Source organism: Macrobrachium nipponense, chromosome 25 (assembly GCF_015104395.2).
Source record: "Macrobrachium nipponense isolate FS-2020 chromosome 25, ASM1510439v2, whole genome shotgun sequence".
NCBI lineage: Eukaryota > Metazoa > Arthropoda > Malacostraca > Decapoda > Palaemonidae > Macrobrachium > Macrobrachium nipponense.
This window is the reverse complement of record NC_087214.1, coordinates 8,558,297-8,572,010: the sequence shown is the minus strand read 5'-3', so window position 1 is coordinate 8,572,010 and position 13,714 is coordinate 8,558,297. Positions and strand designations below refer to the sequence as shown.

The following is a 13,714-nucleotide window of genomic DNA, read 5'->3' as shown; positions in this document are numbered from 1 at the left end:
GGGAGGCATTCCAGGGATGGACGAAACACCAGTCTGTTCATCAAAAAGACTCAGATTTCCTCCCACCAAGAAGTGAGTCTTCCTATTGTTAAAGGACCGATGGTTTTGTATTACGTATCGGAACAAATGACAAGTTTGTCGAAAATTGCATTTTTCCTAACTATACAAACCTGAGGTCCTTTACATATAGTCCCCTCCTCATGCCACCCCTCACTCTGCGTATTTTGCATGGGCCAAAGCAAAAGTGATTTGTTTACTGTCGGACAAGCAGTTAACTACCGTTCTCCCCTTGTTCGAAGCTTACGACCGTTCCAGCTGCCGCTAGCTATTCCTATTGTTAAAGGACCTCAGGTTTGTATAGTTATGAAAAATGCAATTTTCGACAAATTGTCATTTTGTGACTATATAAGATATATAAAACAATCATTATTAATAGATGGCAAAATATATTTAATGAGGAGCCTATAAATAATAAATTGAAACAGACAGAACCTTGTGCTGAAAATTGTGTTCATCATATCAGAGAGACAGACCTGTACAAGTAATTCTAATGCGTCTTCAAATAGGCCATACTCATTTGGTTCATGGGTACTTAATGGAGCATCCCACGTAGTCCTGCTCCAGTGCTGATAACAGTCAGACATCTATTGTGTCCATAGTATGACCAACAGTAACTGTCAACTTTGGAAATGAATCAGTAATAGAAATTTTGTTAGAATCTTTCACATTTTCAATGGCTCCAATTATGATGTTTATGGGAAAATGTGATTCAATTGATAAAACATAAAAAAAAAACTTGGTTTAATAATTAAAAAAAAATTTTAATGTTATACCAATTTAGTGTGTAAGTATATGTATGGAAGCATGAGTAAATGTATTTATTGTGTGTGTGCTCCAGTATGAAAGCATTGTGCCTGTATGTGCCTTTGTGGATTTTTTAATTTAATTGTAATTTATTCAACATCATACTGAATGACCTATTTGGCCTCCCAGTGCTTGGCCTGAGGCCTAGGCCTGGCATTTTATTCTAAGCTGTTTGGCCAGCCCTATTAGAGTTAAAAGTCGGTGAAACTACGAATGTAATAATAATACAGTTGGGCCTTTTTTTTTTGATCAAGAATCAGGGTGTTGCAGGCCATTCATCGATCTTTCTCCCTTGAAACTGACTCATTTGACAGACTCTGTTCAAGATGGAAATAGCACAGTCCGTGCTCACTTCCATCGGGAGAATGACTTCATGCTTACGTTGGACTTTTATGGATGCATACTTTCAGATACCCATCCATCAAATCCTCTCGCAAGTATCTTCGCTTTGTCCCCTGGGAGACATCATTCCAATTCAGGCTACTTTGCTTTGGGCTTTAGACTGCTCCCCAGGTATTCACGTGAGTGTTCAGCATGGGCCCATTCACACTGAATATGTCTGGGAGGTATCTTAACAATTGGTAAGTCTTGGCAACATCTCACATGCAGTTGCTCCAAGAAAGAGATTGCCTTCTCGAGTTCTGCCACGTTCTAAGGATTGTAGTAAATCTTGAGAATCTGATCTCATACTCAAGCATAGGATAAAGTATCTGGGCATGTGACTGACATGACAACAGCGAGAGTCTACCTCTCAGACTAGCGTATTAGTAGTTCAGAGAAACAGTGCAGCATTTCCTGTTGTGACAGGAAGGAACAACCAGCAAGGCAATGGCAAGTTGGTCTTGGTCACCTCCTGTCCTTGGAAAAGCTGGTCCCTCATGGGCAGCTTCACCTTTGCTCTCTCCAGTGGAAAATGGAGTTTTGGTCTCCAGCATGGGATGTTCCATATTTTCCCATCCCCCTCTCACAGGAGGTGAGACCAGGAATTGACCTGGTGGCTAGACACCTCAAAATAGGAGTGTCTCTGCACACTCCCTCTCCCAAGATGCTTCTGTTCTCAGATGCTTTGACCAAGGGATGGGGCGTACACCTGGAAGAGTTGATGACTTCAGGTGTGTGGAACTGAGAAGACAAGCACCTTCCACATCATTATCCTGGAACCTAAGGTGGCCTTCTTAGCCCTCCAAGAGTTTCAGTATTAAGTGATGGGACACAGCGGTGATGATGAGTGACAACACGGTAGTGGCATATGTCAACAATCAAGGAGGACTAGTTTCTCTTTCATTGCGCCACTTGACAAGCAGGTGCACGAGTAGGCTGTAGAGCCCACTCAGTGAAACTGTCCGCCAGGTACATTCAGGCAAGAGGAATGTAGTAGCAGACATGGTCAGTTGCCAGGGTCAAGTGATAGGAACAGAATGGTCCCTACACATGGACCTTCTGCATCAACCATGTATAGAACAGTTCCATCAGTCTATGGAGTCACTAGCTCTTCACTGCTGGAGGTTATCCAGCATCTCTTGCGAACAAGAGGCTTTTCTCGTCATGCAACAACAGAGATGTCTGGATGTTTATGGAAATCCTCTGCTTCAGTTTACCAAGGCTTTTCTGTGGTTGGTGTTGTCAACGGGATCTCTCTCTGCTGAGAGCCACTGTTCGCAGGTAATGGACTTCCTCCTCTTCCTTCACTGAGAGAAGCTCTTCTCTATTTCAGTGATTAAGAGCTATAGGGCCACCCTAGACCTAGTCCTTCGCCTGAGAAAAGTGAATATCGCCTCGTCCCTTGAGATATTGCTACTCCTGAAGAGCTTTGAAAAGCTCTTGCTCCCAACGGAACTCAGGCCCCCTGTATGGGATGTGACTCGTACTTAAGAGCCTAACTAGGGCACCATACAAGCCCCTATGAGAGTCGTCAGACAGGGATCTGACTCTCAAGACCGTTTTCCTGCTAGCCCTGGCATCGTTGAAGAGAATAGGCGAACTACAAGGACTTTCCTTCATCACTAAGCACTCCAGGGATGGGGATCAGTTACACTCTACTTTGTCCCAGATTTCATAGCGAAGACTCAGAATTCATCAGTGCCTGACGCTAGATTAGAGTGATGATCCCCTCCCGAGGAGACTTTGTTGACAACAATCCAGACAAGATGTTATCGTGTCCTGTTAAAGTGCTGCGACGCTATCTGAAAAAGATTCAAGCCGAGTGTCAATGACTTTGTTAGAACTAGCTCATTCAAGAAAGAAGTGTCTAAGAATGGCTAAACCTAACCTTAACTGGTCAACAGTGTCAAAATTTGTCAGCAAAAAATTGGCAAAAATTCTAACCTCAGTTGGCAAAAAAAAAAAAAAAAAAAAAAAAAAAGCAATAAATTGGTCAAAATTCGATAAAAAGTCTCTCTATGGCAGAAAGTTGCCAAACACTGGCAAAAAGTCCCATTAAAAACAGCTTAACCCCTAGGAGCCTGAATAAAAACAGAATACTATGCAGCACCCCAAACCAGGGAAACTTTGAAGTTGGCCAATTTAAAAAGAAAAAAAAAACACCTCAATGGAAAGAGGAAGGCAAATGCACTGATGTTGTAAAAAAAAAAAATGCAAAAAATTTCCCCTACCTTCCACTAAATAAAGTTGAAAATTACTATTTACAACCCCTTGTGGGGCCTCTTTTCAAGGCAATTGTAAATTCTACAAGTTATACATGTTTTTTATAATAAATTTATTTTGTAAAATTACTATTACAGCTTTCACAATATCAGAACAGATCAGAAATAAATTCAATAACAAATTCTGAGCATATTTATTATAAAATATTCACATAAATTTACCGAGAACAAAGATTCAGTAACATTTTGGAATTTTTACATGTTTTTCTGATATTCTTTGTAATTTCTTTTCAAAATTACATTTATTACTGACATACTATCATAAAAGATAACTAAAATCAACAGCAACCCCTTGGTATATTTATGAGCATATTTATAAAAAGACATCATGTGAGACAGAGAAGCAGTACATCCTCCCTTGAAGTCAAGATCACAACTAGCTCATGAGCCTCCCAGTCTCTCATCTCAGCCAATCTAAAAGTTGCCATTAGTGAATTTATGGGCATTAAAAGTAATGGCACTTCTTTCCTGCTCGATTCCCCCAAAATCGATGGCACGTAATGTTTTTACTTGGCATGAGTCACTCTGTCGTCCATCTAAAATCTGTAGTGCAACTCATGTGAGCAAGGCCATTCAGTAAGGGTTAACCTAATCTCAGTTGGCAAAAAAAAAAACGCAAAAAAATTGTAGGAAATTGCAAAAAAAGGCCTTGACCTAACCTAAACTCACTTTAACCAAACCGCTTCAGGCAAGGACTCCTCTAGTACGCCCCACACAAGAGCTCACAAAGTTACGAGCATTAATCCCTCCATTGAATTCAAGAAGAATCTGTCTGTTCCTCAGGTCCTGAAGGCAGGGATGTGGTCACGCCAGACTACCTTCACTTCCTTCTACCTTCAGGATATTGCCCACAAGTCCATGGACACTTTTTCATTGGGTCCTGTGGTGGCTGCTCAACAAGTTGTGCAGCTTACCCAGCTCCTCTAAAAAGACAAGTAACATCTCACCTAAGGTGCGTGATATGATGAGTGGGTGGAGTGACTGGTCCTCTCCCTCTACCTCTTTCTGTTAATTTGGTCCTCCTCCTGCAGCAGAGGGCAAGTTAGCAGGCTGTCACTAGCTGGGACTGGTTCAGATGTAGGTGAGTTATAACTTCTATTCTATAACTTGGACTTCGTAGAAGCAAACCATTCCCTTGCTCTGTACCAAGGGGAGTAAAGGGACAGACAATGTAGACTTTTGCTTTGTATGGCCTTTCATTCTTCTCGAAGAAAGTGCTCTATACCCATCTGTTCAAGAGAGTGCCAGGTTGACATTCGAACATACAGTTCCTATACTTCCTACGTTTTTTTCAGAGGTGAGGTCTTCTTTCCTTGACCTATTGGCAAGGAAGAAGACCAGGTGTGGCGAACTACCACTCAGTTCAGACTTATTCAGCTTTCTCCCTCCAAGAAGTAAAGGTTTGTATACCGAGTAGGAGTAAATGACAAATTTTGAAAGTAATTTGTATTTTTCCTAACTCTACAAACCTGAGGTCTTTATACTTAATACACAGCTCATATCACCCCTCAAGCTGATATGATTACCTGGGCTGAAAGTAAAGTGACACTTACCAACTTGGTGGGAGAACCTCCACCTGCTGGTTAGGTAGTTAACTACCATACAACCTTGTTAAAAGTTAAACAGCTGGTTTCCAGTTTCGATGAATAGTATTCTTATATAAAGACCTCTGGTTTGTATAATTAGGAAAAATACAAATTACTTTCAAATATGTGTCATTTCTGCAGGTGAGTATGAAACAAATAGATTTATAATACCCCAACTCTTAAAAGAAAGATGTTATTTGATTGTCAAAATTAAAGTTAGCTGGGAATGTGTGGTAAAGACAGAAGCTGCTTGTTGAATTGTCGACCAATTTTGGCCTGAATAAATTTGTTGATTCCGAAAAGCATCCAAGGATTCTGTTTTATTTCTTTTCTGACAATTGTGTCCAAATGATCATTACATTGTAATGTTTGTTTTCCCAGAGGTGCTTATTTTATAGTTATGACCGGTTGCTATTAGAACATGTTTTTCTCAGATTGTTTACTATTTTATTTCAGAGTACAATTCCAAACAGAGGAAAATTTCATAAGATCCTAACTAGGACTGAATGAAAATGGAAGCTGAAAAATCGTCACCATTGCTGTTTATCAAAGAAGAGAAGGAAAATTCGGAGGAGGATCTTACTGAAAACACCGGTGAAGGCTCTTCATTTGCAGACCCCTTAGCAGTCAAAGAAGAACCAGAATTTTTTATACCATGGTGAATTTGATGTGAACTGTTCCTTCCATTCTATTAAGTTGGAAGAGGACAGCTCTCCAAGCTGTGATGATGAAAGCTGAAAGATCTGTATTGCAGAAGAAATTAGGCCTTTGGGTAAAAGAGATGCATCATCAAAGAAAAGCAATATTGCAAGAAAGCAAATAACTTGTGCTGAATGCCAAAGGACATTTTCACAGATGTGCAGGCTGAAATCCCACATGAGAATTCATACAGGAGATAAACCTTATACTTGCTCTATATGTCAAAGAAGTTTTTCTCAACAAAGTCATCTCAAAAGACACTTGAGAACTCATACAGGAGAGAAACCATATACTTGCTCTATATGTCAAAAAAGTTTTTCTGATTCAAGTACTCTCGCAAAACACATGAGAACTCATATGGGAGAGAAACCATATACTTGCTCTATATGTCAAAAAAGATTTTTTGAATCAAGTTACCTCAGAAAACACATGAGAACTCATACTGGAGAGAAACCATATTCTTGCTCTATATGTCAAAAAAGTTTCTCTGATTCAGGTGATCTCACAAAACACATGAGAACTCATACTGGAGAGAAACCATACACTTGCTCTATATGTCAAAAAAGTTTTTTTGAATCAAGTTATCTCACAAAACACATGAGAACTCATACTGGAGAGAAACCATATTCTTGCTCTATATGTCAAAGAGGTTTTTCTTGTCTAAGCCATCTCAAAACACACATGAGAACTCATACAGGAGAGAAACCATTCACTTGCTCTGTATGTCAAAGAAGTTTTTCTCATCAATGTGCTCTCACAAAACACATGAGAACTCATACAGGAGAGAAACCATATACTTGCTCTACATGTCAAAAAAGTTTTTCTAGTCATTGGTATCTCAAAGAACACATGAGAATTCATACAGGAGAGAAACCATATACTTGCTCTACATGTCAAAAAAGTTTTTCTCAATTAACTATTTTAAAAAATCACATGAAAACTCATACATGAGAGAAACCATATACTTGCTGTGTGTATCAAGGAAGTTTTCTGAGCCAAATCATCCTAAATGACATGAGGATTTACATTAGACAGAAACTGTATACTTGATCTCTGTCCAAGTAGTATTTATTACAAGCTTTTATTTAAATTGACTTCTGCATCTGTCTGCCTGCCCCCAAATCTTGTAACTCAAATTTTGTACCTGTTCCTTCCTTTGAATGGACTTGAAATCTTGCATGGTTTCTCATTCCTAATTCTCTTTTATAGCTTGCTATAAAACACAGTGGACTGACTGTATGACTGTATTTTGTTTTAAGCTAGCCAGTCAGACTAATGTAATGTATTATTCTGATTAGATTGAACCTTATTTTTTAGTTTATTTTGATGTATAAACTTGAAAAATGTTTATAGATTATAAAAATAGTTGATATGTGAATGAAAATCTTTCATTTGACCTATTAAAACTTTAAAATATCTGAATAACATTGTGCGCTAGTGTACTATACTGATTGTGGGCTAAATGCACCAACACTAATCTGAGTGCACCAAGTATCATGGCCCGAATGCACCTCTTCCTAATTAAAGTGCATCTTTCCATGTGGTCCCCATGCACCAACTTAATTCACATAACACCTGCCTTTTGGGGAACTATATAACTAACTACAGTAGAGCCTCGGTCCTCGATCGTACTAGAACTCGAAATAATTCTATTTAAATGTGAAATTTTGAATAAATTTTGTGTCAGAGCTCAAACAAAAACCGGATTCTAACCAAATGAATCATACGATTTTTGTAAGCAAAAGTGTTTCGGTCAGTCACCGCTAGTTGGCATCGTTCCCATGCTCTTTAAAGCCCTCTCGTTTTGGTGCTATTGTTTTGAGCAAGTAGTACATGCTACACAGTTATTTCCTTAGTTTTGGGGGCTTTTTATACTGTACTATTTTGATTCAGTCATTGCAGACAGACAGAAGACATAATTTGGCTTATTTTTAATATTTTATTAATTTGCTGTAAGTTCTTAGGCTTGATTTTCAATGTTTTATTATTAGCAACAATTTTTGTGCCTACCCTGTACAGTACAAATTGCATACCTAGCCTCTGCCTAGCCTATGGCGTTCAGTCAACCATCGGTAATACAGCTGCATTGGGCATACGTACGCCAGTTATTTTGATACAGTATATGTTTAAAAATTTAAAGTGCTTCTTATTAAGTTATTTAATTGTAATTTATCTATAATGTTTTGTATAAATATGCAAGGTTAGGATAATAACGGGTGATCAAGAATGGATGAATACACTTTCAATTATTTCTTGAAGGAAAAATAAATTCAGATCTCAATTAAATCGCTTCTGGATTGGATTACCATCGAGGTCTGGGGCCTTACTGTCATTCAATTTGCAGGATTATTTTCTTAAAGTGCTTTATTTTAAAAAGTCTGAATAAAAATAGAACATTACAAGACAAACGCATTATGCTATGAGGGGGAAGTTTAAAACTCGACTCCCTCACTTGGTAGTTACTTCTCAATTTAAACTACAAGTGTAGTTGACCTCTGATAGAAATTACTTTGCTAACTGCTTGTTTATCTTGCCGCAGCTTGTCTACCAGTAGCCTACAGTAGTACTGTATTTAAGGATGAACTGTTGAAATTGAACTGATATGAAAATGTATCCTTAGCTGTAAGTTTGAAAGTAGACCTATACAGCAGAACTTTCTCCATGTAGGTACAGTGGACCCCCATATTTGCAGGGAATGTGTACCAGAACCCCTCAAAAAAGTCCCATAACTGCCTATTTTAATAGATCAAACACACACACACACACAAATGTTTATATAGGGTGTGAAGGAAAAAGTATGGCCATGCAGTGTGATATCTGTGATGCTTGGCAGCATAGAATTTGTTGCAACTCTGGTTAGTGAAACTTTAGTAGTAGTATTTTTTTTTATTATAGTATATATTAGAAGAATCAATAGTGCTCAAAGTATGTAGATTAGGAATTGTGCAAAATCTATAGATGTGATTAGATAATGGATCAGTGTGTGTGTGTGTGTGTGTGTTTGGAGATACTAGTTAGGAATGTAAATAAACCTCTATGAATGTTTTCAATACAGGTACATGCATACCAAATATGAACCTCATTAGTTAAGGCATGAGGAAGAAGGCATGAAAGACAACAAAGATAAAGGGTACAAAACAGCGCCCATAAATGGGCACTAAAGCTCACCTGATATATCTTCAAATGTTATAACTTCACTGTTATTCAGTAGCATTTGTGCTAGGCAATGATGAACTCTATATATTTCTTGGATTAAAGATTTGAATTTGAAAAATAAATCTAACCTCTGACTGTAACTTTGATCTCTACATATGGATGTTGTTCAGTAGCACTTGTTCTAAGGTGTATGCATATTAAATATGATCCTGATATGTTTCGGCATTACAAGGATAGGAATCAATAAAAAAAATTTACCTTAATTGCTCCAATGACCTCTGACATCTACATATGGGATCATACTGCATAGCTCTTAGCCTAAAATATATATTTTCTCCATTAAAAAGGATCTGAAACAACGAAAAAGTGTAGTACTACATATACCAAAAAAGCAAAAGTTTCATTTCTACCAATATGACCTTAGTACTTGTGTTGCACAGTTCTCCTAAGGTATATGCACACCAAATATTAACCTAATTAGTTGCTACATTCAAAAGATATGACTACTGCATCACCCCACCTCATCAGGTCAGATGAAAATCAAGTGTCACCACCCAAATACAACCTATTTATTTATTTGCAGAAAAATTTGCATCTGCCACTGAGATGGGACTTGAAACATGAGGCCACTTTGGAAATTGAACATTTTTGCCTTAATTTTTAGGCATTAGGTACAAGGGACTTCTACTGAAGCTAAACAAGAGGGAAGTTGAGTCACCTGTATGGGTTTTGCCATAACTGTATGCTGCAGCAACCTCCTGCCATGGATATTAACAGCTTCAATGTAACAGAAATTCCAGATGATCTGGTATGCAGACCATTTGCCAAAAGACAACTGGTCGAAAGACAATTCTTCGAAAACAATTAGTCAAATTATCAAATTGACAAGTAGTATGATGGCATTTTGCCAAAAAAAAATTATTAATTATGCTTATAATAAAAACAATTGAAATGAATTTTGTATTAATTTCTTTTATTTTGATAATTATAAGAAATATTTAAATAAAAATGACATTGTTTTATTAGTTTCTTTCATTATAATAATACCAAGAACAAAGCCACTTTTTAAAGTAAATTTAGGACAGAAATTTTAATTTATGACAAAGAAATTTGATAAATTTTGTGCCACTGACTTTAGGAATTGCACATAAGCATTTTCAAATGCTCGTTTACTCGAACGCAAATAGTATTTTTTCTTCTAGAAATATTCAATCCCATTGCTGGTTGTTCAATTAAAATTTCATTGCTCGCTTGTCCCTTTCGAATTTTTCTAAATAGTTTGGGAATCGGATGTTTCACCGAAACGAGTTTATTAAGAGCATTGTGCCATCCTTCTAAAGAGTTGTTTGTTCTTGTTAAATTGTCTGTATACACTGACCACATATCTATATCAAAATGTGGTCTCTTCTTCATCTGCTGCCTCTCTGAGTCATCCCTAGCCACGTAGCTTTGAAGTAAACCAAGAATAATTCACTGAACCCCTCAACGGCTTCTGGATCTAGAGACTCGACGAAATCCTTGAACAAAGAACGCACATCTTGAGGGGTGTAAATGCGAGAGCTTGTAGTTGTTTTGATTAGAAAGAGTTGTTAACATCTCTGTACCATGTGTGGAGACCACATGACTGAACTTTCCACCATAGACAATGGCAAAAAATAGAAGTTACCACCATAGATATTAATGCACTGTAGGTATTACTTAAGGATTTTTGTAGCGTCCCTTCGGCCCCTTTCATTCCTTTTACTGTACCTCCTAGGGTTGTCATATCTGAACAGTCAAAATACAGGACGCGTCCCTCTTGAACCCGCCTCCTCCCACCTTCCCTAGTTAAAAAAAAAATGCAGTTTGTATGATCTATCACTGATGTACACACGTGTGTGTATGATATAATAATTTTTTAAAAACTTACCTTTACATAAGGCTGATTTCTATTTAATCTTAATTTAGTCACAGTCTTCTTTGCTCATGATGTCTGTGGCTACATGTTGTGTGGCGTGTGCCCATCCATATTTTTTTAGAAGATCTTATACTTTTCAGAATTTTATTGGATCTTACTTACTTGAAGAAGTCACTGCATGATGATGTCTCATCATTGACAAAAATTTAATAAGATGGTTATGAAGATTCCTCGCTCTCTTTCTCAACCTGTTTCATGTACTACTAAGAATTATATATACAGTAGTACCTCGAGATACGAAAGGCTCAACTTACGAAAAACTCGAGATACGAAAGCCAATACGAAAAATTTAACGGCTCTACATACGAAAAGCGTTCAAGATACGAAAGGTTTCTGAAAGTCCGAGATTCGCCCGGATAACAATTTTGAAATCGCGCCGCCATCTTAGTACTAGTAGACTCGCCACCATCCTCCTGCTCTCCCATTGGTTCCTGATGCTAGTCGCGGCCATGAAATCCTTCTCTCCTATTGGCCAGCGTCCCTCCCATCATGCATCTACTATGTACACGTGGTGGCGTGGCTCGGGCCACTCGGTACCAGCATTGTTATAGTACGCACGCGTATTCGTTTTTGGGATCGTCAATGTGTACGCATTTAAAAAAAAAAAGTGACCAAGATCTCTCACATGGGATAAGTGATCAAGGTCTCTCTCCATGGGATAACTGGAAACTTTGCAAGGTTGGTAGAATCTCCACTCCCTGCTGAACAGAGGATGTAGACCAATCATTTACAACATGCATACCAGTAGTATGTGTAATCAAGGCACTTCAGTTTATGTTGAAGGTCAGCAGCCGGACATTCATTACCCAAATCAGTTGCAGAGAGAGCATTTGCTTGAGCAGGGTTTTGATGGACACCAGGGCCACAGAGTCATTAGGTGCAAAAAAGAAAGTTGAAATTCTGTAAAAAAAAAAAAAAAAAAAAAAAAAAAAAAAAAAAAAAACAAAAAAAAAAAAAAAAACTACGTAAAGTAAAAAAAAAAAGTAAAAAACAAAGTTAAAAATCAAAACAAGAAGAAAAAATGGCAGAAATTAAAGCAGCTTTTCATAAAGTGCAATCATTTGTAGAAGACACCCCCCGAAAAGGCTCACACAGGAACACTGTGAAAGTAGGATGAAGCAATCTTCCTTGGATAGTTACGTATGTAGGACGTACGTATATTTTTTAAAGTGTACGTAGGTACATATGTACAAAAAAAAGGCAGAAATTAAAGCCGCTTTTCATAAGTGCAATCATTTGTAGAAGACACCCCCGAAAAGGCTCACACAGGAACATTGTGAAAAGTAGGCAGAATCAATCTTCCTTGGATAGTTATGTATGTACGTAGCCTCACTCGAAAGGTAAAGCTTCCACATTTTACGTTACAGTAATAATATTTCTTGTACACTAATATACTACACTTTATTTACAGGTTTTGCATTTTTATTCTTAATTTAGGTATTGAATGGTCCAAATTGTTTGTAGTATTTCATTGTTTATAGGTCAATTTAGCTTTATAATGAAATTTACTGGGGTGTTTTTTGGAGGGCTTGGAACGGATTAGCCATTTTACATGTAAAATGTGTTCCAAGATACGAAAACCTCATGATACGAAGGGCGCCTCGGAACGGATTAATTTCATATCTCGAGGTACTACTGTATATATATATATATATAATATATATATATATATATATATATATATATATATATATATATATATATATATATATATATATATATATATATATATATATATATATATATATATATATATATATATATATTATATATATATATATATATATATATATATATATATATATATATATATATGTAAATATGTATATATATATATATATAATTTATTCATTTATATCATGTTTATCTGCTGTTTGTCATCGTCATTGTTGTTATTTATCTTTTTTTTTTTTTTTTTTACATGTAAAATGTGGTCCAAGATACGAAAACCTCATGATACGAAGGGCGCCTCGGAACGGATTAATTTCATATCTCGAGGTACTACTGTATAATATATATATATATATATATATATATATATATATATATATATATATATATATATATATATATATATATATATATATATATATATATATAATATATATATATATAAAATATATATATATAATATATAATATATATATATATATATATATATATATATATATATATATATATATATATATATATATGTATATATATATCATTTATTCATTTATATATCGTTTATCTGTTGTTGTCATCGTCATTGTGTTATTTATCTTTTTTTTTTTTTTTTTTTTTTTTGTGTATAAAAGCTGAAATTCCAGACATTTGTAGAAATTTTAAAGTTCCCCCGACGAGGATTTGACACTTAATTGCAGGACTAATCCTGAAAATCTAGACTTATGGGAACAACCCTAAGTACCTACCGTTATATTCAATTGTTTTATAGTACAACTGCTTGAGGTTTTCCATCATGTTGACACCTTTCAAACCTTTCTGCTCTTATTTTTCCCTTTCAGTGCTGAATGACCTCATAGGGTCCCAGCGCTGGCCTTGGCGGAATCACAAACAAAAAAAACAAATGGCAAGCAACAAGATCTCCCACATTTACATTAATCGTTCCAACTGGACAAATTTTCCCTCGGCCACCTGTTTCCCCTTTCACGTTCCATAATTACACGCAGGACAAATTGGGGTTAACGCGCGACAGAAACACACAAAACAGAACGAAAACCCACCTCAGACTCAAGACACTCAGGGTGCAAGACGCTTGTGCCACTGCCTGGTATACAGTCATCGAG

General features: G+C 36.6%; 2 protein-coding genes across 7 annotated transcripts in view; one reads left to right on the top strand and one right to left on the bottom strand.

Annotated features, from left to right (window-relative positions):
• The window catches only part of LOC135199280 (zinc finger protein 436-like), a 534,458-nt gene extending 524,808 nt beyond the window's left edge, over positions 1-9,650 (top strand). For 4 of the 6 annotated variants that reach the window (XM_064227179.1, XM_064227181.1, XM_064227178.1 and 1 more), the window contains one exon: positions 5,570-7,111. In XM_064227179.1, the coding sequence (XP_064083249.1) occupies positions 5,969-6,763 (795 nt within the window). In that variant the 5' untranslated portion in view covers positions 5,570-5,968 and the 3' untranslated portion in view covers positions 6,764-7,111. Of the gene's footprint in view, positions 1-5,569; positions 7,112-9,551 lie in introns of those variants that run through there. The other 2 variants (XR_010311017.1, XR_010311015.1) reach the window with 1 other exon arrangement.
• The window catches only part of LOC135199279 (gastrula zinc finger protein XlCGF17.1-like), a 365,386-nt gene that overhangs the window by 283,014 nt on the left and 68,658 nt on the right, over positions 1-13,714 (bottom strand). The window lies entirely within an intron of this gene.